Source organism: Lolium rigidum, chromosome 7, assembly GCF_022539505.1.
Source record: "Lolium rigidum isolate FL_2022 chromosome 7, APGP_CSIRO_Lrig_0.1, whole genome shotgun sequence".
Taxonomy (NCBI): Eukaryota; Viridiplantae; Streptophyta; class Magnoliopsida; order Poales; family Poaceae; genus Lolium; species Lolium rigidum.
Genome location: NC_061514.1, coordinates 101,949,364 through 101,970,717, shown reverse-complemented (window position 1 = coordinate 101,970,717; position 21,354 = coordinate 101,949,364). Strand labels below are relative to the sequence as shown.

The 21,354-nt window shown below is 48.3% G+C and overlaps 1 protein-coding gene across 1 annotated transcript; it reads right to left on the bottom strand.

Annotated features, from left to right (window-relative positions):
- Positions 1-1,461: 1,461 nt before the first annotated feature.
- On the bottom strand, positions 1,462-21,046 carry LOC124671766 (LEAF RUST 10 DISEASE-RESISTANCE LOCUS RECEPTOR-LIKE PROTEIN KINASE-like 2.1). Its single transcript, XM_047208097.1, has 4 exons — positions 20,256-21,046; positions 6,287-6,319; positions 4,829-5,865; positions 1,462-1,527 (listed from the first exon to the last, which is right to left on the bottom strand). Exons 1-4 carry the CDS (start codon positions 20,995-20,997, stop codon positions 1,495-1,497), a joined length of 1,845 nt encoding a protein of 614 aa, XP_047064053.1. The 5' UTR covers positions 20,998-21,046; the 3' UTR covers positions 1,462-1,494.
- Between the last annotated feature and the right edge of the window lie 308 nt (positions 21,047-21,354).

The following is a 21,354-nucleotide window of genomic DNA, read 5'->3' as shown; positions in this document are numbered from 1 at the left end:
CTTGAAGCAGGCTACTCCACCAATGTCACCTTCAACAAGGAAAAATGTTGGCGTCACATCTTCGTTGTCTGTAACATGTACCTGTTCCAAGGGAAACAAAACAACCGGCGAATCTCTCCTTATTCATGGCACGCAACCGCCAACATCTGTGCAAGATTATCCATGTGGACTCAAGGAAATGCATGTATCTGATGTGTCTGATGAGGAGACACAGAACACCGAACAACTTCTCAAGTGTGTTGTCAAGGCACCAGAAACTGAACAAACAATTGCTTATCTGAATTACCTCACCGATGTGCAGCAGCAACACAGTGTTGAGAAGGCATCAGTACATGTACAACAGCTGGGAGAACCTCAGACTAATGTATTAGTTATTCATGAGAGAAGAAATGAATGGGATCAAGGAATACATACAGTTCTGAGTTCAATACAAATCAGAGATATTTGCTATTGCACAGTGCCATCAAGGCTCACAAAACATGGAATTCAATTCTTATGGGATCCAGGAGCTACCAAATTGCCTATCATGTTCATGACTGCTACTGGTGCTACAAAATTGCAGTGTTTAGATGTCTACAAGTCTGAAATGGTACAGATGCTAGCTGTGCAGTTTGGTGCAAGGGCACTCATTTCTGAATCTGCTATCATGTATTCCTATGCTTCTTGTCTAGGATGGACAGAAGTAAATGTACAACAGCAAACAGATCCAACGTTGAAAGTGTTGGTAATTCCTGAGAGAAGAAAAGAATGGCATCCAGGAGAGCATATATTTAGGAGTTCAGCACAGAACGGAGACATTGTAGGTGTTCCGCAGACTTCAGTGTTGACACAAGAAACCACTAACTGCCCTATCGAATGCAATAATCTGTTGTACTTGTTACAGTCAGCAGAGATTAAATATCCATGTATACTGAGCTATTTCTTCATTTTGAGGTACAACAATGTGAAATGCAATAGTTGGCTGGTTATTGTTCTCCAGTCCATGGGTGATCAAGTAATGTGTCTGAACCCTCTTCTGGTCATGCATTCTGGGATTAATCGCAATAGTACAAGGACTATTTGACTGTCAATTCTTATTTCGGAAGTCCACATCCAGTATTATGTTCTAAATGGCATTAAATATGTACTCCATTGTACTTCATTAGTGCTGACAAGGGCTACACGTTCATCTCAAGATAATTACTTCTGTTCCTTGCACTACAACGCTGAATATTGCCGGATGAAGTGTTTGTGGGAATTCCCAATCAGTTCAACAGAACATGTACAATGGGATCCTGGAGTTACAATATCCTTGGGCCGGTTGGATATGTTGGCAGTATGGAGTGAAACTGATCAATCATTGTCTTGCACACGCGAACCGGATTTAGCAGCTTGGTCAACTCATTCAGCCGTATGCATATGGGACCTTAGAATTGCAACTTCCTCGTACCTGTATAGCTGGCTGGAAATGACAGTAGTGAAGACATTAAGTCGATTACCAAGTCCAGTGCCCAATTATTTACAATGTCCATTACCAATGAGCAGAACCTATTGCAGTGAAGACAAGTTTCTACATCAGCAAGGTGTCCAGAAGAATTACAATGCAAAGAATTTGCTATCTTCACATAACTATCTTCAGATCTGGACAATGGATATTTTCTTCATTACATTTCTAACTCCGTACAATGAAGCGTGAAGGATAATTGATAATTATAAAAGTTTCTGAAGAAACTTATCCATTGCTGAGTGATGGTCTTGAGGGGGGAGTAATGTCAGGGACTAGTATGGATATGTAGTATGTATATGGAATAGTGGATAATTAGCTATAAGGGTAATATCGGTATTTCATCTATGTTGTCATGTTGTAGTTGGTTAGGTCTATATAAGCCTACCCTTGTATCCTGTTAGAAGAAACCAAGAAATATAAACCCTAATGTTGTTCTTTAATTTTTTTACAATTTATCTATTATTTAGTTCTTGCAATTTACCCTTTTTCTACCGATTTTCTCCCCAAATCCTCTTCTTCGTGATCCTCTTCAGTCAGAGATCAATCAAGATCCTGACACAGTCCCATACAGATGCCTCTTTTACACGGCAATATGAGAGGCATTCAGGCGAATAATAGTGCTACGAATTATACGCAGACTTTTACTTCCTAAATTTAGTTAGTTTAACTTCTGCAATGTGATTGGTATCTTCTTGCATACTAACCAAATAACTCTTTATATCATTAGATTCAAAGATGTTCATGCTATTTTCACATATAGAAATCATCCGCAGCAACGCGCGGGGTGTTTGTGTCCAGCGGACAGATCGCGATCAGTATGATGCCTCAGCGCATCTCCAACAGGGCGACGCAAACGTGGGTCGTCGGGGTCGAAAATGCGTCTGGTACCACCTTCAGCGGGGCGACGCATCGTGACCGGGCCGTCCGCAGAGAGGCAAACCCGGCACATATTTGTGCCTGGAATGCGTCGCGGCGGACGCTGCGCGGACGCCCCAAGTGACCGCACGCTTCTCCACCGAGCCCGCCTGGCAGCGAGCCTGTATCGAGGGCATCGCTTCCGCGGCCATCGCTTCCGCAGTCAGCGCTTCCGCGTCTGAGCTGCAGCCTTCGCCATCAATGCCGCGGCTGCCTCTTCTGCACACGCACTGGCGGGCGGCGGCTGGGCTTCTGTGTCGCCTTCAATGTCATTGTTTCCCCCGCGCGGCCGGCCTTAAAAGTCCACCGGCATCGTTCCTCCATCGCCCACACCTCCACTCCCACCACCACCGCCGCGCGCCGCCGCAACACCATTGGGAAGAAGAAGAACGACTTCGAGGAGTCCGACAGCGGCACCAAGAAGGGGGAGCGGCCGCACAGGGTGCCGCTGCCCGTTAGCGTGTGATGCACGCGAACTGGGCGCCGTGCGATGCCTGCAGCCACAGAATATCCTTCGCCCATGTGCAGTGGTGGACCCCACGTGGGCCCCACTAACTTTTCGTGGCGCACCGGCCATAGTGCGCCACAGATGTCCACTTTCTGTGGCGCATGAGCTGATGGTGCGCCACAGAAGTTGTCAAATTTTTGTGGCGCATGAATTCTGGTGCGCCACAGAAATTATTTTGTGGCGCATGGGCTGTTTTGTGCGCCACAGTTGTTGTTTCTATCTATAATGGTTTTCCTACTAGTGCCGGAGGGACGTACACATGCCTAGCGGCTGGCGGCTCAGCTACCGCCGGCTGCCCGTCCCTCCCGTGCTTGCGCGCGAGCCAGATAGGAGCATCGAGATCCGGCGAAGGAGGCAGTACCTGCCGCCGGACCTCCGCGCCGATCCCGCCTACGCCATCGACTCCGACAGCTGGCGCAGCTATCTCGAGTCCAAGAAGGATCCGAGGAGGAGGGCGGGCTTCCTAGGCGACAGGGACTTCCCCTTCGACCGTCCACCGGCGCCTCGTCGTCGAAGACGGCAGGCGCCGACACCTGCACAGGACGACCACGACGACGACGACGAGGACTACAACGAGGCGCTGGCGTACCACAACGAGGAGGCCAAGGACGACAGCGACAACTACGTCGCGTGCATTTTCCAGGAATGGTAGTTGGCCATGGCGGATGGTCGGGAGTTTGAGTACCCGGACAACATGACGGACGACGAGATCGCAAGGCTCGGCGTCCTCGTCTCGAAGGTGGACCGACCTGTGCAGCCGCCGCTGCCCCGGTACGCCACCGGCATCATGCCGCCGGGCCTCTCAGAGGAAGAAGCGCTATGACTAGCGCTACATGACTCGGCCACGCCACCGGTTCAACCACCACCTCCACCACCGCCGTACAACCCGTGGGGGCCTCCACCTCCGGTCTGGGCTCCTGCACCTCCGCCACACGCCTGGGCTCCTCCACCTCCACCACAGCCGGCGGTACCGGCGTATGTTCTGCCGCTTCCAAACTGGCCGTGGCTGGTACCGGAGCTCGTCGTGATCGACAGCGACGAGGAGAACCCGTAGACGCAGGCGTTCTTAGGGTATTTTTTCCTTTCTTTAACTATGTAAATTATGTTTTCATGTTATAAAAAATGAAAAATCGAGAAAAACAAGCATCGTGCCGCTGGAGCCACCCCGACGCAAACGGACACGTGGTCGATTTTGACCATTTAGACCGACGCAAACGGACGTATGAACATTTTCGAACGCTGAAATGGCCCGTTAGAGATGCCCTCAGATTTAGACGCATTTTTCTTCTGTGATACGATGATAATATGGGAAAACGAAGGCAGATCCGTATCGATGACTCTCCTCGCGTGCTCTCCTCGCGTCGTCACGCCGCCGTCGCCGCATGCGCGCATCCCGGATTCCCGTTGTTCCCTACCTTGCCGGCCTATGCCGGGTATACGAGCCCGCGGCGCACCGCAATATGCGCAATATACGCAGTTCCGGCGCGGTGCGCAGGCCAGGCCTGACTCAGGCGGCGTCCCTATGGTGGCGGCCTGCTCACATCCAGAATCTTGCAACATGACTTGATTGCACGACATTTGGCTACCCGAATTAGGTAAGCTCTTAACCTGAAACCCCGAATTTTAATTCAGAATCCAAGTATTATTTCAGGTATAGGTTTGTGGAGTGCGAAATAAAATATTAGACCTGAGCCAACAGTGCTTACTCTCTAATGCACAAAACGGGTATATGGGTCACCCTCGGTCCATAATTTCTAGACAAAAGGCGAGCAAGTGCACAATTTGGTAGGCGACTTGCACACATTACATCATTTTATGAAGTTTTAATTTTTCAGTTGCTTGCAATGGTTCAATACTGGAGAAAGTGCTCAGCATATATAAACATATTGATTGAATGATGATTATCAACTAAACATCACCTTTGGTGGCAATTCAAGGACACTTGTGCTCCCTTCTAGCATCTCGACGACTCTAGTCATTGTTGGACGATCAGTAGAACTTAATTGTATGCACCACAACCCAACCACTATCATCTTCCTTACAATCCCTATGATCTCGCCATTAAATTCAGAAGCACTAACACAATATTCATCTAAATTTTCATAAATCCATTGTGGGAAATATTGGCTGCTAGATTCACTGTTTGCACTGATATTCTTATCCCTTGCCCCAACCATCTCAAGAACCATCATTCCATAACTGTAGACATCAGATTTGCTACTTACTGCTCCGAATTGCTTCGAATAGACCTCGGGGGCAATATAGCCTATTGTCCCTCTAGCACCACCAATGGAAATAGCACTTTCTTTATTGAGGCACAGCTTGGCCAATCCAAAATCAGATATCTTAGGACAAAAATCTTGATCCAACAAAATATTGTGGGGTTTGATATCAAAATGCACGATGCGAGTATTGCATCCTCGATGGAGATATTCAAGTCCTCGAGCAATGCCAACTGCTATATCGAATAATTTCTCCGAACCTAGAATAATTTTACCTTTAGAGTTGTCCTTGAAAGCATACTGTTCAAGTGAACCATTAGGCATATAGTCATAAATTAATGCCCTTTTGGATCCTTCCAAGCAAAATCCAATGAGAGTAACGACGTTGACATGAGAAGTTCTACTAATGCTAGCCACTTCATTGATGAAATCCTCCCCATCAGTCTTGTAGTCCTTTAGCATCTTCACTGCTATCTGACGTCCATCAGAGAAGCTGCCTCTGTATACAGCACCAAATCCACCTTGACCTAGCTTTTCAGCAAAAGATCTTGTCATTCTTTTCACTTGTGCATAAGCGTATCTTTTTGGATGTATGGTTCCATTCTTTTGTAGGATGGACTCAATCCTTGCCATTTCCTTTGATTTCTTTTTGCATCCGTACTTCTTGTAGCCCAACCAAAATGCAAAGGAAAGCAGACATAGCATAAGTATGCTTGAGCTGCCTGCTATTGTATCTGTGTAGACAATTTATAGGAAAAAAGGCATCAAAAGGGGAAGCAACTTATAAAATATTCTATTTAATTAATTTCTTTGCATTTTATCTACTACTACATAACGATAAGAGGCATACGTTACTGGAAATATGTAAGCACACAATCTTAGTGTGACACAGCTGAGAGAAATGCATCTTCAGGTATTAAAGACCCTTGTTGACAAACCTACTGTGTTGTGTATTCTAAAACACTAGATATATTTTGTTTGCCTCATAAGTTGCATCTTTAATCTGCATATCAATAACTTGTTTATACTTTTCAGATTTATACTAAAAACGGTTACTAATCATACTATTGTAGCAGAGCTTGTTAAAGATAGACACAAATGGGAAGATGCAAAGTAATTATCATGTGATTGAGACGTCGGAGAGATATTACTTACATGTTTTTATTCTGGTCTTTGAGTATCCATGCCCTGCAAAATTTTCAGCATAAATGCTCATGAGTACGTGAAAGATGCATTTATTCATAATATATGAAGTTTGCACTGCACCGTTAAAACCGTTGGTTTACCATACACATTAAAATAGAAGGTATAACCTGTAGTCATCTACAGTCCAACACGTTAACAATTGTGTTACAGGAACAACTAGTGTTGTTCTCCCAAGAATAAGAACGACCATCTTATTCTATGTATGAGATGACAGATATAAAATTAATACATGAAAATTAACACCCATTTCTTATTTTCTCAAACAAAAAGTTGTCACTTGAAGTTGATCTTATATGGCTGACTCAAGTAGCCGGATCTGCTTTTTTGCTTAGTGTCAGAGCTGAGGGCAAGGTCCAGTTCTTCTTATGGCTTTTGCTGCAGAACAGGAACTGGAGAGCTGAGAGGCTGCGCGAGAGGACTCCCCCATGATGATGCTTGCTGTCTCTGCGATCAGCAGTTCGAGACCACGGCTCATTTGGCTCTGAATTTCCCTTACGCCAAAGAAGTCTGGGCTCTGTTTTTGGACTCCAACCCTGGTGCTGTTCGGATGGCCTCCTCATCGACAACGATCACAAGCTGGTTGTCGAAGCTTAGGCGCGGGAAGATGGGCGAGCAAAAGATGCGAGACGCCTCAATCTCAGTTTACATAATTTGGCACATTTGGAAGGAAAGAGGCCGGCGAATATTCTAGGACCAAGTTCTGCCTGCCAGTTCCGTAGCGATGTTGGTTAACATTTAAGAATGATGTCGAGTTGCTTCTGTTAGCAAAGGGAAGGGTGGTCTTTTAGGCTACAATTTTTTGTTCGGTTTTGCTAAGTCTCAGTCACCTACAAAAATGCACTTGAGTTGCACTTTTCTATCAAAAAAGTGCAATTGCACTTTTCTACTAGAAAAGTGCAACTGATTTGAGTTGCACATCTTTTATAACTGCAGTTGCACTTTTCTGAGTTGACTGAGACTTAAGAAAATCTCAGTCAACTGAGACATAGGCACACCTGTCAAAAAAACATACGTGGAGGTCGCTTGCTTTCCGCAGAAGCACTCAGAGTGTAATGCTAAACCAGGAGTAGTCAGTGTGACGATTTCCTAGGGGTTTTGTGTAACACCCCAAATTTCAAAACAAAAAGAAAATGAATTTCCTTTTTCCAAAAATGAGAACCAACAAAAACTTTTCTTAAATAGAGTGCTATGCTTAATGCTTATACCTATTACTTGTGTTTTTGCTATGATGAGTGTTATTATGCTTATGTGATAAACCCTAAAACCCTAAAGTGATCAAGTGAAGATCACAAACCAAATAAAATTAAAAGAGAAGGAAATCAAATAAGAAAAACCCTAAACCCTAACCTTCTCAAAAATCATGTAGATCTATTTTGAGAAACCCAAAATAAAAGAAAAGACATATGTGGACCTATAGCCTTAATATGTAAATCTTGAACCCTACCTCTTCTTACTTTGCTAGATGGTGGTGAACCATTGCAAAACTTACTAAACCCTAAACCTCACCCCTCTTGTCATCAATCTTAAAAAAAAAAGATCTTATTTAAGAAAAAGGCATATGCAAGCCTATGACTACTTTTTGGAAAATGATGAGCTTTGCTTTGTCTACCTTGAGTAGATGAATTGAAATACCTCAACACACTCAACAAGGCACCTATCAACCAATTCAAGTGAGAAACAAAATAAAATCCAACATATACATAGAGACATATGTGGCACTTAGCTAAATTATCAAATCTTGACCTAGCCATTTCCATTGCCTCAAAATGGTTTGAACCTTTCACCTAACTCAATCTAATACCAAATAAACCTTACTCTTGTCAAAATGAAGCAAAGGAAAATAAAAGAATAAAAGTTGGAAATTCACAAAACCCTCACATATGGCTTATGCCATTTTTATAAATTTTGACCCTAGGCCAATTTGGTCTTCACCATTAGTTGAACAATGTTACTAAACACTTATTACAACTTTTGGAATCAAAGAAACATAAATCAAATGAATTTCAAACTCAAATTTGGCTCACATATGATAATGGTCAAATCTGCCATTTTTAGTCTGATCACTACTTTGAGCCCTTGCAATTCAAAATTTTCAAACTAAACTCTCTCAACTCTTTGCACCTCATCCAAGACAACATCAAGGTGAACACTTTTTGTAAAGATCACCATGCCAAATTCCTTTTAGATCAAATACTATGCTCATCCAAAGTTGCAATATTTTATTAAGTGGAACAATCTCCCCTTAGCCATTTTTGCAAATCTTTGAATTAAACTTTTCCACCACCACACCCTCAACTCCTCTGGTCATTTCTAACTCAACCAAACACACATTTTTCAAATTGGGCAACCTTGTGAATTCACTAAAAAATTGGACAAATTGGCAATTTCCAAACATGACACTATTTGACACTATTTCAAATAGTGTCCTATCTAACCCTAATCTACCCCAAACTACCCTACTTGGTTCCCCTGTCCCCTCTCTCCCTACACCAGCACAGCCACCCTAGGAAACCAACCCTAGCATGCATGTGCATGGCCATGCCGGCCATGTTCTTCCTCCTCTTCTCCCTCTCTTCCTCAGCTCTGGCCCCCTTGTCAAATGAGACCACCTCGACCTACTGCAACCCCCTATGCCCACCATGTCCGGAGAGGAAGCTCACACGCGTCAGGCAACGCGCGCCCAGAGCGGCCCAGGCAATGCCAATCACGGCGTGGGCACGCCCCAGAGCACGCCACGGGCAGCTCAGAGCACCACCTGCCGCCGTCAACCCAGGCCCCCTCTCGCTCTCTCCCTTCACCAAATCGCTCCACTGGACGACCAGCGCCCGCCAGACATGCTCCATGCCCCGCGCCAGCACCCTCGCTGACGACCAGCTCGCCGATATTCCGCGTCCGTGCCGCCAGACCTCGACGTCGCGCTCGCTCACCCGGTCGTCCCCCACCTAGCTAGCACACGCCCTAGCATCGCCTAGACGCCGTCTACCTAGCGCGCACGTCGCCTTGCCCCTTCGAGCCCCAGAGCGGCCGCTCCATGCTCGACCTCGCCGCACCTCCGCGGACCTCCTCGCCTCCATAAATAGAGCACCCCCTGAGCCGAATTCCACACACTCCTCGCTTCCCCTCTTCCTCCTGAGCATCCTCCACTCCTCCCCCATCCACATTGGCCGCCGGAGCAAGCCAATTCGTCGCCGGAGCCCCGCCAGAACACCTGCACGCCGCCGTCGATTGCGACCACCCCAGACGCTCCCACGACCACCACTGGAACCGCCGTCGTCGACAACCTCGAACACCGTCGACGCCCTGCCTCGCCGACCGCCGGAGACCTCGCCAGCATCAAACCCTCGCCGCCAGTATCTCCCCTCTCGTCGACGTAGACGACGCATGTGAGCCGTCGATCCTTGTTCTAATCGTGTGTCTGAGACTGATCGGTACCGTTTCGGGTTTTATGACCCGCTGACAGGCGTGCCCCACCTGTCAGGCGGCATGCCGCGCGAGATGCGCTGTTGGGCCAGCCCAACTCCCTCTCGCTCGTTTCGGCCCGTTATTTTTCCCGCGCAGCCCATTTATTTCAAATCTATAATTCTGTTTTAAATTCAAATAGCTCAGAGATGCTTTGTTTAAATTTGAATAGTTTCAAATCTACTGCACCAAATTCAACAAATTTTATATTGTTGGAAAGCTTATGAAATTATCTAACCAACCCCACTGGTCCCACTTCAAAATCTTTGGTAGAATTAATGTGACAAAAATAACAAGTCAGAGACTTTTACAACTTCAAATAAATCTTAAAAATCAACCAAAAATGATATTTAGTTAATTCCAACTCTAATAGCTCACATTTCACTTACACTAATTGTTTCTGCAAAAATATGGTATGGTCACTTTGAATGATCATGCCCTAGTTGAAATAATGGACTATATGGCTAGTTTACTTAAGTGATATTGTCCAAAACTATTATGCAAATCATATGAAGTGTTTCACTTCATTTAAATCTTGTCCCAAGTACTTTCATATGAAGTTTGAACCCCTGGTCAAATACTTTCAAAGGAAATACTTGGTGATTTTAAATCATGATAAGCATTGTTAAATAGTATGAGGTATTCTACCTCATTTAAATCATTTTCTCAAATGATGATGATGAATGGTTGACTTAGGTCAACATGATTTCATGTATGATTGTTTGAGAAGTTAAATCTTAAGAAGATTCAATGAGAGGAAATTATTCCTCAAGAACTAAATGGAAACTATCATTTACATATGTAATGAGAGGAAATTATTTCTCTAACCCTAAGTAAGAAAAACCTAGATTAATTCTTGGTAGCAATGCTACGTGATGATGCTAGATCATTTGGAGTGAGCCATTAAGGCTAATTAAGGTTACTTAAGTATTGTTTGGTGATTGTATCCTCGTATTCGTGTATAGACGCTAGTACCGGAGAATACCAGGAAGAGGAAGGATTCTACCCAGAAGAAGAAGAGAACTTTGATCACCTCAACAACCAAGGCAAGCTAGACTATTGCAAGTTACCTTTTGCAAGCTAACACTCTTGCAAGCTCTATGGTTGCAAGCTAATATTCTTGCAAAGTGCAAAGCCCTTTGGGGCAAGGCACCATAGTCTTACCTTTCTTACCACAAGTCTATCCCAAGTTTTTACCTTACAAGTTTTTACTTGTTTATTCAAAGAGTTACTTTTATAGTTAACTTTGGTCTAAGTTAGAGAAGGTTACTAGAGTAGTAAAGTTAGTCTCAAGCTAGACAAGCAAGATAGCACCCCTCATGATTAATGCTAGTGCTAAATACTAAAACTTGACTACTCTAGATGGGAACATGTGACTTGAACTGAATTTTGAAACCTTGGAATGATGAGTCATTCCATTGAATGAATTTTGAAGGTGAATATGACTTGGAGAAGATGGTGATTTTTGATAAAACTGATATTGGTTTGAATGCGATACCTTTCCAATATTGAGTACCCCCACAATACCTGATTATGGGTAGGGCTTAACTGGAAATTTATGCATCTTAGTATGAGTTCCCTCTGAACACACATCATAGGGGTTATGCCGAGGCTGCCTCCGTTGTTGAGAAATGATGTGAATTGAGGTGAATTGTACGGCCAAGCCCTGTGCAGTTCCCAGGTTGACAGTTGGTCTTCACTGGGAGGCCAAGCTCATGGGGAGAGGTGCTCATACTAGGGTTTGTAAGTGAAAGGTTATGGTTGATGATCCGCGTACTTTGTTACCATGATTCGGGGTAATCCCGACAGATGAAATCAAATGTTGTGGCACAAGTGTGCAACCTCTGCAGAGTGTAAACCTATTCGAATAGCCGTGTCCACGGTTACGGACGGTTGGAAAGGCCATACAGTTTCCGGTGTCAGATTCTTGAAAATGATGGTGAAATGAATGGTGAATGGTGACTTGTTGTGAATCACAACAACTGTTGTGGGAGTGACACTAATGTTCCCACTTGAGTTAGTTAGCACTTGAATAAGTCTTTTTCTCAAATACTTGTGAACTAAAATTGGCTTTATGAAAATAAACTAGAGCTTAGCACCCCTTACTAGAACTATTAGTACTTACATTAGTATTAGTTTGCGAGTACTTTAAAGTATTCACGGCTTTGTCCCTGGCTATTCAAATGGCCAGACTACGAAGAGGAGCAGAACTATCAAGATGATGGCAACCAAGATGTCTACGACAACTAGGGAATCTTCTGACGTCAGACGTTGGCCTGTGGGCTAGAGAGTCCCTTCTATTTACGCTTCCGCTATGAACTTTGTGTCCGTTGATCAATAGATCAACTATTTGTGTAATATTGGATCATGTGATCTCTATGTGTAAGACGACTATGGTATGTAATGAATGATGACTTATGATATTCAACTGTTATGTCTCGCAACAACAATATTCCTGGGATTGCGATGTATGACATGACAGGCATCTGGACTTAAAAATCCGGGTGTTGACATTTTGGCACTTGCTCATTTCTCTTCTCTTGTTATATGGAAAGGCAGACCTCATGCTTTTCTCGATAAAGGGAATATATTAATATCAAAAGATACTAATTACATCCAGCCTCTGCAACAACAGCGGCAGTACTTATACACACAGTCAAAAAAGAAAAACAAAAATAAGAAACAAAAGTCCCGCTATAGCATCCCAGGCCTAGCAACAACAATATAACCACCATCAAGACAACACCTAAAATAGAAATACAGACTCTCCAAAAACGACGCCTGATCAAAGATCTTAGGTTTTCACCCTGAAGATAGTCCCCTCTCTCAAAACAATGCCTCCAACAAGATCATTGCCAGACACAACCAGTTAAGTTCAGACCTTGGGTTTTCACGCTGAAAGAACTTGTTGCCGCCCCCACTTTCATACCATTGCCGCGGAACCCGGGACACCAAGCAATTCCCTCAACAACGCGGAGATTTGAACCTCCCTTAGCTAGTCCTCCCTTCTTATGACTACATCATGGACCAAAATGTCTCTTGATGCCAACACAGAACAGAGCTTCGCGTCGCTCCCTCTAGAACCAAACGGTCAGAATAAAAGGATGGGTGCACACGACTGAATACCACCGTTCTAGCAAACTTCGGACAAAAAAGCACTGTTGCATTTGCCGGCGGCGCCTTCCGGAACTCAACGCTCCGGCCAGATCGAGAAGGGCAGACCTCAGGTAAGTTTTCATCTTTGCCCAAGAGAGACCTAAGGACCGCCACCAGGGCCGGCCCTAGGGAGGGTCTGGCGGGGCGGCCGCCTCGGGCCCAGAAAACTTAGGGGCCCAAAAAATTTATATAGCCTTACTATCCATTGCAGGAAAAAAAACAATAGATGGACTTGGATCTATACTTTTGGGCCTTGTATTTTCTTTAGTTTTCGATCCGGCCACCCGGCCAGGAATCCCACTCAGCGCTATTCGTACGAGTCATACGATGATACCAAAGGTCGCCTCGATACCATACGGAACAGAAACACCCTTCTATCGCCTCGCCCGGGTGGTTTCCTGCTCTCCCGATCGTTGCAATCAGCATCCATGTGCATTGATTCTACGATTCAACAAATAGAAAGTATGCGTACTCACTTTGAGACATATAGAAATAAAGGATTTGATGTTGCTTTGACGACTGCCGAGGATATTTCATCTGGGCTGGGTGTAGAGCAATCATTCTGTGTAAACCGTCATGCTTCGAGGAAAAAACAATTTGATGAAACTGAATGCGAGGAAGCAATCTTTCAAGCTGAGGAGGATTTTAAAGTTAACTATTTTTTTGTTACGGTCGATATGGCGACCACATCTTTAAAGCGCAGATTTTAAGAACTCCAGTCATTCAAAAGTATATTTGGGTTTTTAATGAGTTCCAAATCCTTGAAGGCATTGGATGGTCCTCAACTGCAAGAACAGTGCATTAAATTTGCAAAAACTTTTACTCAACCGGGTAAATCTGGTAAACCTGATACATGTGATGTTGAGTTGAATGCACTTATTTCCGAGTTAAGTGTTACGAAGTTCACTTTGCCAGATACACCAATGTCTGCTATGGAGATTTTTGAGTTTGTTAGATAAGCGGATTGTTATCCTAATATTTCTATCGCTTATTGGCTCTTATTTACTATGTCTGTGACTGTTGCATTAGCTAAAAGAAGCTTTTCAAAGTTGAAATTATTGAAGAACTATTTGAGATCTGTAATGTCTCAGGAGAGGTTAAATGGTTTGGCAACTCTATGCATCGAGAAGAAGTTAGTGGACGAGATTGATATTGATTCCATCGTCATTAACTTCGCTTCTAGGAATTGGCGCAGAAAATTTTAAGGTATCATGTAAACATAGTTATTTTTATATGAATATTGCAATTGGGTATACTTAAAGTATTTATTTTTCATCATCTCATACATGTGAGAAAATATATAGTAAGAGGGGCCCAAAATTTTAGTTCCGCCCCGGGCCTTTGAAATCTCAGGACCGGCCCTGACCGCCACCTTTATTCAGGTCGGGCCCCCACGCCGGCGACCATCCTAGGCTAGCCAAGGTTGCTGCCGGAGACACCAAGCACAGATCGCGTAGTCCGGAGACACCGCTGCGCAGCCGAACGCCGGCCCTCCACCGTCGGCCACCGAGAGGCGAGGAGAAGGGGACCTAGGGTTTCCCCCTGCAGCCTGCCCCCACCCCTCCCTCCGCCCCGGCAGGGCTCACCACCGCCTCGCCGCCCGTCATGCCGCCGCCGAGCTGAAGCCAGGCGCCGCCATCGAGGCCCCCGACGATAGGGCCGCGCCCTGGCCCGAGGAGGGCGACCCGCGCCCGACCCCTACGCGCGAGAGGTCGATGAAATCCCCACCACTGCCGGCGCCGGCCAGGCTTTGCCTGCCTGCGCCTCCTGGCGGCGGCGAGGGAAGGGAGTGGAGGGGGGGGGGGGGGGAGTGGCGGCGGCGTGGTAGGGTTCCCCCCGACCGCCACGCGGGGGCGACATGGGAGGGGGATGGGCCTCAGGAATTGTGATTTTAAAGCAGACCTCATGCTTGTTGCTGAAAGAAAAGGGTAAGCAATTTTCCTCAAGTGGCGAACACAACTTGGCTTTTGTTGTGCTTAGTGCTGCGGTCGCACTGCTAAGCAGTTTAATACTACCTTTATCAGATGGATATGTCGTACCTATAGTGGCCACACCATCTTGTCTGTTCAGTATTCCGGCAAAAAATGTTTAAGTCAATCTAGACAGGAGTTTGCGAGAGAAAAGAAAAATCAAACTAGTTAGTTCTTTCAGATCCGGTCTATTGTTAAAGATCTGTTTGAACAACTGGAATCAGCAACTCTGCAAAGAATAAAAAGTTGTTTCACATCTGAAGAGCTTAGAGCATCTCCAGTCGCGTCCCCCAAATGACGTTTGGGGACGGCGGACAAGAAATAGAGAAAAACGTGGTCCAGTCGCGTCCCCCAAAGCTAATTAGCGTCTCATTTTGTGTCCGGCGTCCCCGGTAGAGACTCTATGCATAGAGTCATAGAGTCTCTACCGGGGACGCCAGACACAAAAATAGCGTCCGGACGCATGCATGCAGCCCCTAGTCCCCACATGCTAGTCTCTTTCCCCACACTTTCTCTCACCTACTTTTCACACATGGGGTAGTCCCTTCTATTAAAATGCATGCATCCGGACGCTGTTTGAGGGACGCGGCTGGGAAGGGTCTCTTTTTTGTACAGATTTTTGATCTCTTTTTGTCCGGCGCGGTTCCAAATATGCCTCAAATCATTTGTGCCGGACGCTTTTTGAGGGACGCGACTGAAGATGCTTTTACCACTGCTGTGATCAGCGTTTGGGTGCAAGCAACTGACGAATCCTCCTACTTGGTTGTAGGCGCACCGTCCGTTGGATTCCTCACACTGCGTACAAGAGACGGGTCTGCTGTCGTCCCACGACACCTGGAAGGCCTTTCGAAGAACTTTGCCGTATCCAGTGTCCCCCCATGCAGGATCATTTGGGTCGGCCTGTTCATACTTGAGCACAGGAACTCGTATGACCTTGCTGCACGCCTGCGACCAGTTCCCGGCGGGCACTGAATCATTAGGAAGCACGAACGAGACTCCAGGAACACCGAATTCTGAGCAGGTGATCGGGCCGAAGGTATTCGGCTGGAAGAGGCCAGACCCGAAGTAGCAGCTGAGGAAGAAGACGAGGTAATCGACCGTGTTGTCGGGGAAATCCAGCCACGCGCCCGGTGCGAAGGTCACGTTGTGGTCGACTTTTGGACACCTGCCGTCGACGACCTCGGGATCGGCTAGAGAGACGTTTGCCCTCGCGCCGCCGACGCTCTTAACTGTGTAGTTCTTGCCGCTGTCGATCAGGATGGGCTTGTCGTCGTCGCAGACGAACCCCAGACCAGGATAGCCGCAGGTGGAATTCTCGCTGCCGTTGAGATCCTTTCTCTCGCTGGAGAGATAGAACGGGTAGCTGAAGCTCAGATCTCCACAGGTGTAATCAGACAAGCACATGGAAGAGTTGTAGGTAGCACCGGATGAATCGCCATGGGAGGCGGCAACGGCAACCAGAAACAGCAGCAGCACGTGGTGGTGGGGGCTCTCTAACGGAGTCCGTAAATCCCGTCGGAACCGAACTTTTCCGGCGGATTTACGGGTTCGGGCCGAATCTGGCGCAGAACAGCGCCCGAAAAAGTGGGCCGGCCCGAATACGGAGTTCAGGGGCCTGAACTTTTCCCCGCACGGCCCCTATTAAAAGGGATCGCGGAGGGGAGTTCGGTTCGCAAACCCTACTCCTCTCCGCCGTCTCCTCTCCCTCCGCCGCTGCCCGGTCCCCGCTCCGACGAGCGATTCCGGCCGCTCCAAGCCCGCGCCGCCGCTTCGGCCAGCTCCCCTCCGTCCGGAATGACGCGTGCTAGACGCGTGGGTAGGGGAGGTGGCCAAGCCGGCGCCGGAAGGTGCACTCGGCGTCCGCCGGGTGCACGGGCGTCGCCGGAGCTCGGCAGGCGTCGGCGCTCCATCGGCGCATGGAGGAGGGCCGGCCGGAAGTGGCCGGAGATGATGGCGTACCTCGCTGCGCGCGCGGAGGAGGCGGCGGAAGCAAAACCCGAGGCGCCCCCGTTGCCGCGGCGTGCAGCCCTCCTCTGCCGGCGCTGCCCCCGCACGACGACGACGACGACGACGCCGCCGGGACGCCTCAAGCGTGCGGGAGCACCTCCGAGGCGCCGGTCGTCGAAGTGGCGGCGGTCGTCCTCGCCTAGGAAGACCGGCGAGCAAAAACCCTCCGCCGGCGACATTAGCTCCCCGGTGACAGTATAGTCACTCCGGGGACTAATTCTAGTTGAATTTAGGTGCCTAGATCGTAATGTACGTGCAATATGCATGTCTTTTGCCTAGTATTGTACAAATTATGAACTAATTTAGCTTCAATCGATGAAATCGTGTGCGATCGCAAATTTTGGTTTCCCGCGATGTTTGATTTCTTCGAGTTCGGTTCACCTTTTCGGTTTCTGTTCTGCGCCATCGCTAAATCCGCAACCAAAGTGTTTTTCGGGAGACTGAACTCGATTTTTTCAGTTCCGATAAATAGGGGCTCTGTTAGAGTTGCTCTTAGCAAGAGAGGCATGGCTGCGAGCTAAGTTAGCAGTACTGTTCCATTGTCTGCTTTGGTTTGCTGCCTGTCCGCCTATCTTTGTTCACATGTTGCGAGGCTGGTCTCCGATAAGGAAATTTCGGAGAAGGAAGGACGATTGACCGGACGGAAGATTCAACGCTACATGATAGTTGGCGGGGTCTTAGAGCATCCCAGCCGTTGGGGCTCCCCAGGCCGAAATCCGGCGTTATTTAGCGCCGGATGGATGTATTTTGTGGCCTGGGGAGGCCCATTTTCCCAGCCGCGAGCCCATGGTCGCCTTCTGACGCGCACCCACCGCGTGCATAGCGACGGTGCAGTCACCGGGAAGGGCAATCGTCGGAGTGCCCTCGACGCATTGAACCGTCGCGAATTGGTCTGGAGAGCCCAAACGACTCGTCGGGAACGGTCGAAGTGGCCTCGATGCGAGAACCGCCGTAATGGAGCACGAACTCCGCGGAAGAGCAACAGCCGCTCTCTTCATCGAGAGACCTACATATACGGTTTCCGACGGCCGACGCCATTCATCTTTTCTCTCCTCACCATCCTCCGTCAACCATGAGCGATCTCTCTTGGCCATCGGACACCGACAGCGAGAGGAAGCCGCCTGGATGGCGCCATTGGTGGGATAAAGCTGCATCGTCCAGCATCGAAGATTCCCCCCCCCCCCGCCGGCCAGCGAGGACGAATGGGATGACGACGAGGAGGAGGACGAAGAGGCCGAGGAAGAGGCCGAGGAAGAGGAGGAGGAGCAGCAGGAGGAGGAGGACGAAGAGGCTGAGGACGCTGACGAGGAGGACTCAACTTCCTCCGACGAGGAGGTGACGAGCCGGAAGCGTCGCCGCCACGACGATGAGGCGGGGCCATGTAGGAAGAAGTAGTTTAAGTTTGTTTTAAAGTTTTTATATGTAATTTTTATGTTTATTCGAATTATATTCGAAATATATATAATCTGTCTATGTTGCACCACTTGAGAGTTCAAAGCTTTCGTTCGACGAGGGTATTGCCGTAGATCGGGAAGACGAGGGTATTTCCGTACAAACCCAGGGCATTGTCGCCGACAAGTTGGGGCCACCAGACGCGCCGGAAGTTTCCTCGCCGTTTCGCGCGCTTTTGTTTCGTCCGGAGTCCCCGAAAGCTCCCCGGGGGGCCGGGGATGGCGTGGGATCGCCGGATAAATTTAGGCCCAAATCCGGACGAAAACGAGGAACCGGGGGCGCGACTGGGCGAATTACGCCGTCCGGATGGAAAAAACGTCGTTCGGAGGGCTCGTCGGGGAGACGAGTGGTGATGCTCTTACTAGTCATCAGTATCTCGGGTCTCGGCGCCAGAGTAGCTAGCCAGTCCTCTGCTGTCTAGCTCGGTCCTCGAATTTTTCTCGCTCACTAGGTTGATCCACATGAGCAGAACGATACCCAAAATTCATTTTCACATGAAGATTCTATATTTTGGAATCGTTAAGTGTATATAAGCGGCAAAACTTAGTACCTAATAACTACCTATGCTGCAAAGTTGGTTGGACACTTGGACGAGATAGCCTTCGTAACTCATAAGTCGATTATAAGTCACCGAGCAGTTTACAGGACTTCCGTGATATAGATAGGGTTTGTTTTCAGACGGGATTAAAATTAAACGATCGGTTCTCAAGAACTTACTTGATGAGGGGTATGCAGAAGCAGGTGTGGCGCCGTTGCAATCCTGAACGCCCACCTTCCCACCGGAGCACAAGCAACCAAGGAATTGCTTGCTATCGGCGTAGGAGCACCGTCCGCCAGACTGCTCGCACAGGCCGCATAGTTGGTCTGTGCCCTGGTTCAATTCCAGCTCGAACCCTCGCTTAAGAACGGCACCGTACGCCGTCGGCAACATGACCTGCTGACCACTTCCCAGTGTAGGATCTTTATGTACCGGCACTTCGAAACTATGATTGCAGTGGCCAGCCAAGTCGTACTCTTGAGAAACGTTGACTTTCTCAGAGGTGAACACGAAGGAAACACCGGCTCCACTGAACCCTTTGCAGTTTATCTGGTAATCAGGTAAATCAGGAGGCGACTGATCGCCTGGGCTGAGGTAGCAGTCGAAGAAGAAAGTCAGGCTGTCCCAGGAGTCGGTGTAGTTCAGCCAGTCTCGGCTGAATGACACGTCGTGGCTGACTCTGGGGCAGCTATTGCCGAGGAGCACGTCGGTGTAACCGAGGATGATGTGGTGATTGTCGTAGGAGATGTTCAGGATGGTGTAGCTGTCTCCGTCGAGGTAAAGGATCGGGGCCATGGCTTCCCCCTCGCCCTCGCAGAAGATCTTCAAATCCGTGTAGCCGCATGAGTAGTTGGATGTGTAATCGGGGGTGGATCGAGTTGCGTTTGACAGATAGAATGGATAGGCGATGTCAACGCCGCCGCACCTGAACGACTCCGGGCACATGGAATCTTCGTAGGTGCTGAGCGGAAGAGGGGAGACATGGACGCCGAGGAAGAGGAGGACGAGCAAGTGGAGCAGGTGAGCCATGGCGACTGGCGAGAGGAGGCAGACGGATTTGGCTAATTCTCGCTCCAGTGCTACACGTCGCTGGCTTCGGCGACCCCAGCTCAATATAAACAGTGCTGACTTTGACCAGGTTTAGCAGAATGTTTGGTTGCTTGTTAGCCCGGAGGTTGGGGCAGAGCTAGTAGCCTAGTACTCGGTAAGCGCCCCTCAGTTTACGCCAAAAATAAGAGCTCCTAAATCACTGACACTAATAAGTCACCACCCACTGACTATTCAAAGAGAAGCACTGAGCCTGAGGGAGGAGATGACGGCATTGACGCGTACGTACCACAATGATCCGTGGTCGGGCCGCTATGGCAGAAGCAGGTGAATCCCAACGATCCATTCGTCTGGTTGTGCTGGTAGCCGCACCATCCGCCGGAACGCTCGCAGATGCCGCACTGCCCGGAGTGCGGGCTGTAGTTCAGTTCGAACCCAGCCATGAGCATATCAGCATATCTTCTGTCCAGAGGCACATCCCCCATGCTCTCCTTGTGAGTATCCAGCACCGGCGCCACCACCGCCGCCTCGCACCCGTACTTGGACGCTTCGCCCGGGTAACCATCGTCCATGAGCACGTACGAAGTCTTGTTATAGTCTGGACAGCCACTTAATTCCACGGCAGAAGGCCAGGAGGCGTTCTTCGTGCAGTTGTAGAAGAAGGTGATGTTGGAGCCCGAGCTTGTGAGGTGCAGAGGGGAGCTGGTGTCGATGGTGAGGTTGAAGTGGAGGAGCGGACAGCTGGTCGTGCTGAAGGTTTCGGCGTCTCCGACCAGGGACACCGTCTGTGTGTCGTAGTCGATGTGTGAGACTCTGTACCGGTGGTGCGATTGGTCGAGGAGAATCAGAGTGGTGTTGCCCTCGCAGGCGAGGCCCAGGCCGGAATAACCGCAGCTGGAAGATGTAGAGGAGTTGAGCCAGAACGGGTAGGCGATGGTGAGGTCGCCGCAGGTGGCGTTGCTGCAGATGGACGGGTAGCCGTCCACCACGACGAAGAGGAGCAGGACGGGGAGGAGGGGCAGTGGAAGCATCGTGTGATGAAGAAGACGAGACTGGGTAGAGTGCCGATTTTCTCGGTCAGTAAAGATGGCCGACGGTGAGATTGCTCGGGACAGTCCATAGTCACGATATGGCTGAAGGGGAGCTGTCACTTCGGGAAATTTTGCGCCACATGACCACGACTGGACGCGGCTGCTGGACCATTCCACGCCATTTCCTCCTTTCTATGCCCCTCCCCACGTTCGTTGCAAATTGTTAGAGCATCTCCAGCCGTTGGGCTCCCCACGCCCAAATCCGACGATATTGTCGTCCGGATTGGAGAAAAATTTGGTCTGGGAGGCCCATTTTCCCAGCCGCGAGCCCAGGATGGATGTAACGTATACGGCGAA

Coding starts and splice junctions, on each gene's coding strand:
- LOC124671766 (XM_047208097.1), bottom strand. CDS start 20,997: ATGCTTCCACTGCCCCTCCTCCCCGTCCTGCTCCTCTTCGTCGTGGTG. Junction 6,320..20,255: donor CCCGACCACGGATCATTGTG/GTACGTACGCGT, acceptor AAAATTTTGCAG/GGCATGGATACTCAAAGACC. Junction 5,866..6,286: donor AAAGACCAGAATAAAAACAT/GTAAGTAATATC, acceptor TTGTCTACACAG/ATACAATAGCAGGCAGCTCA.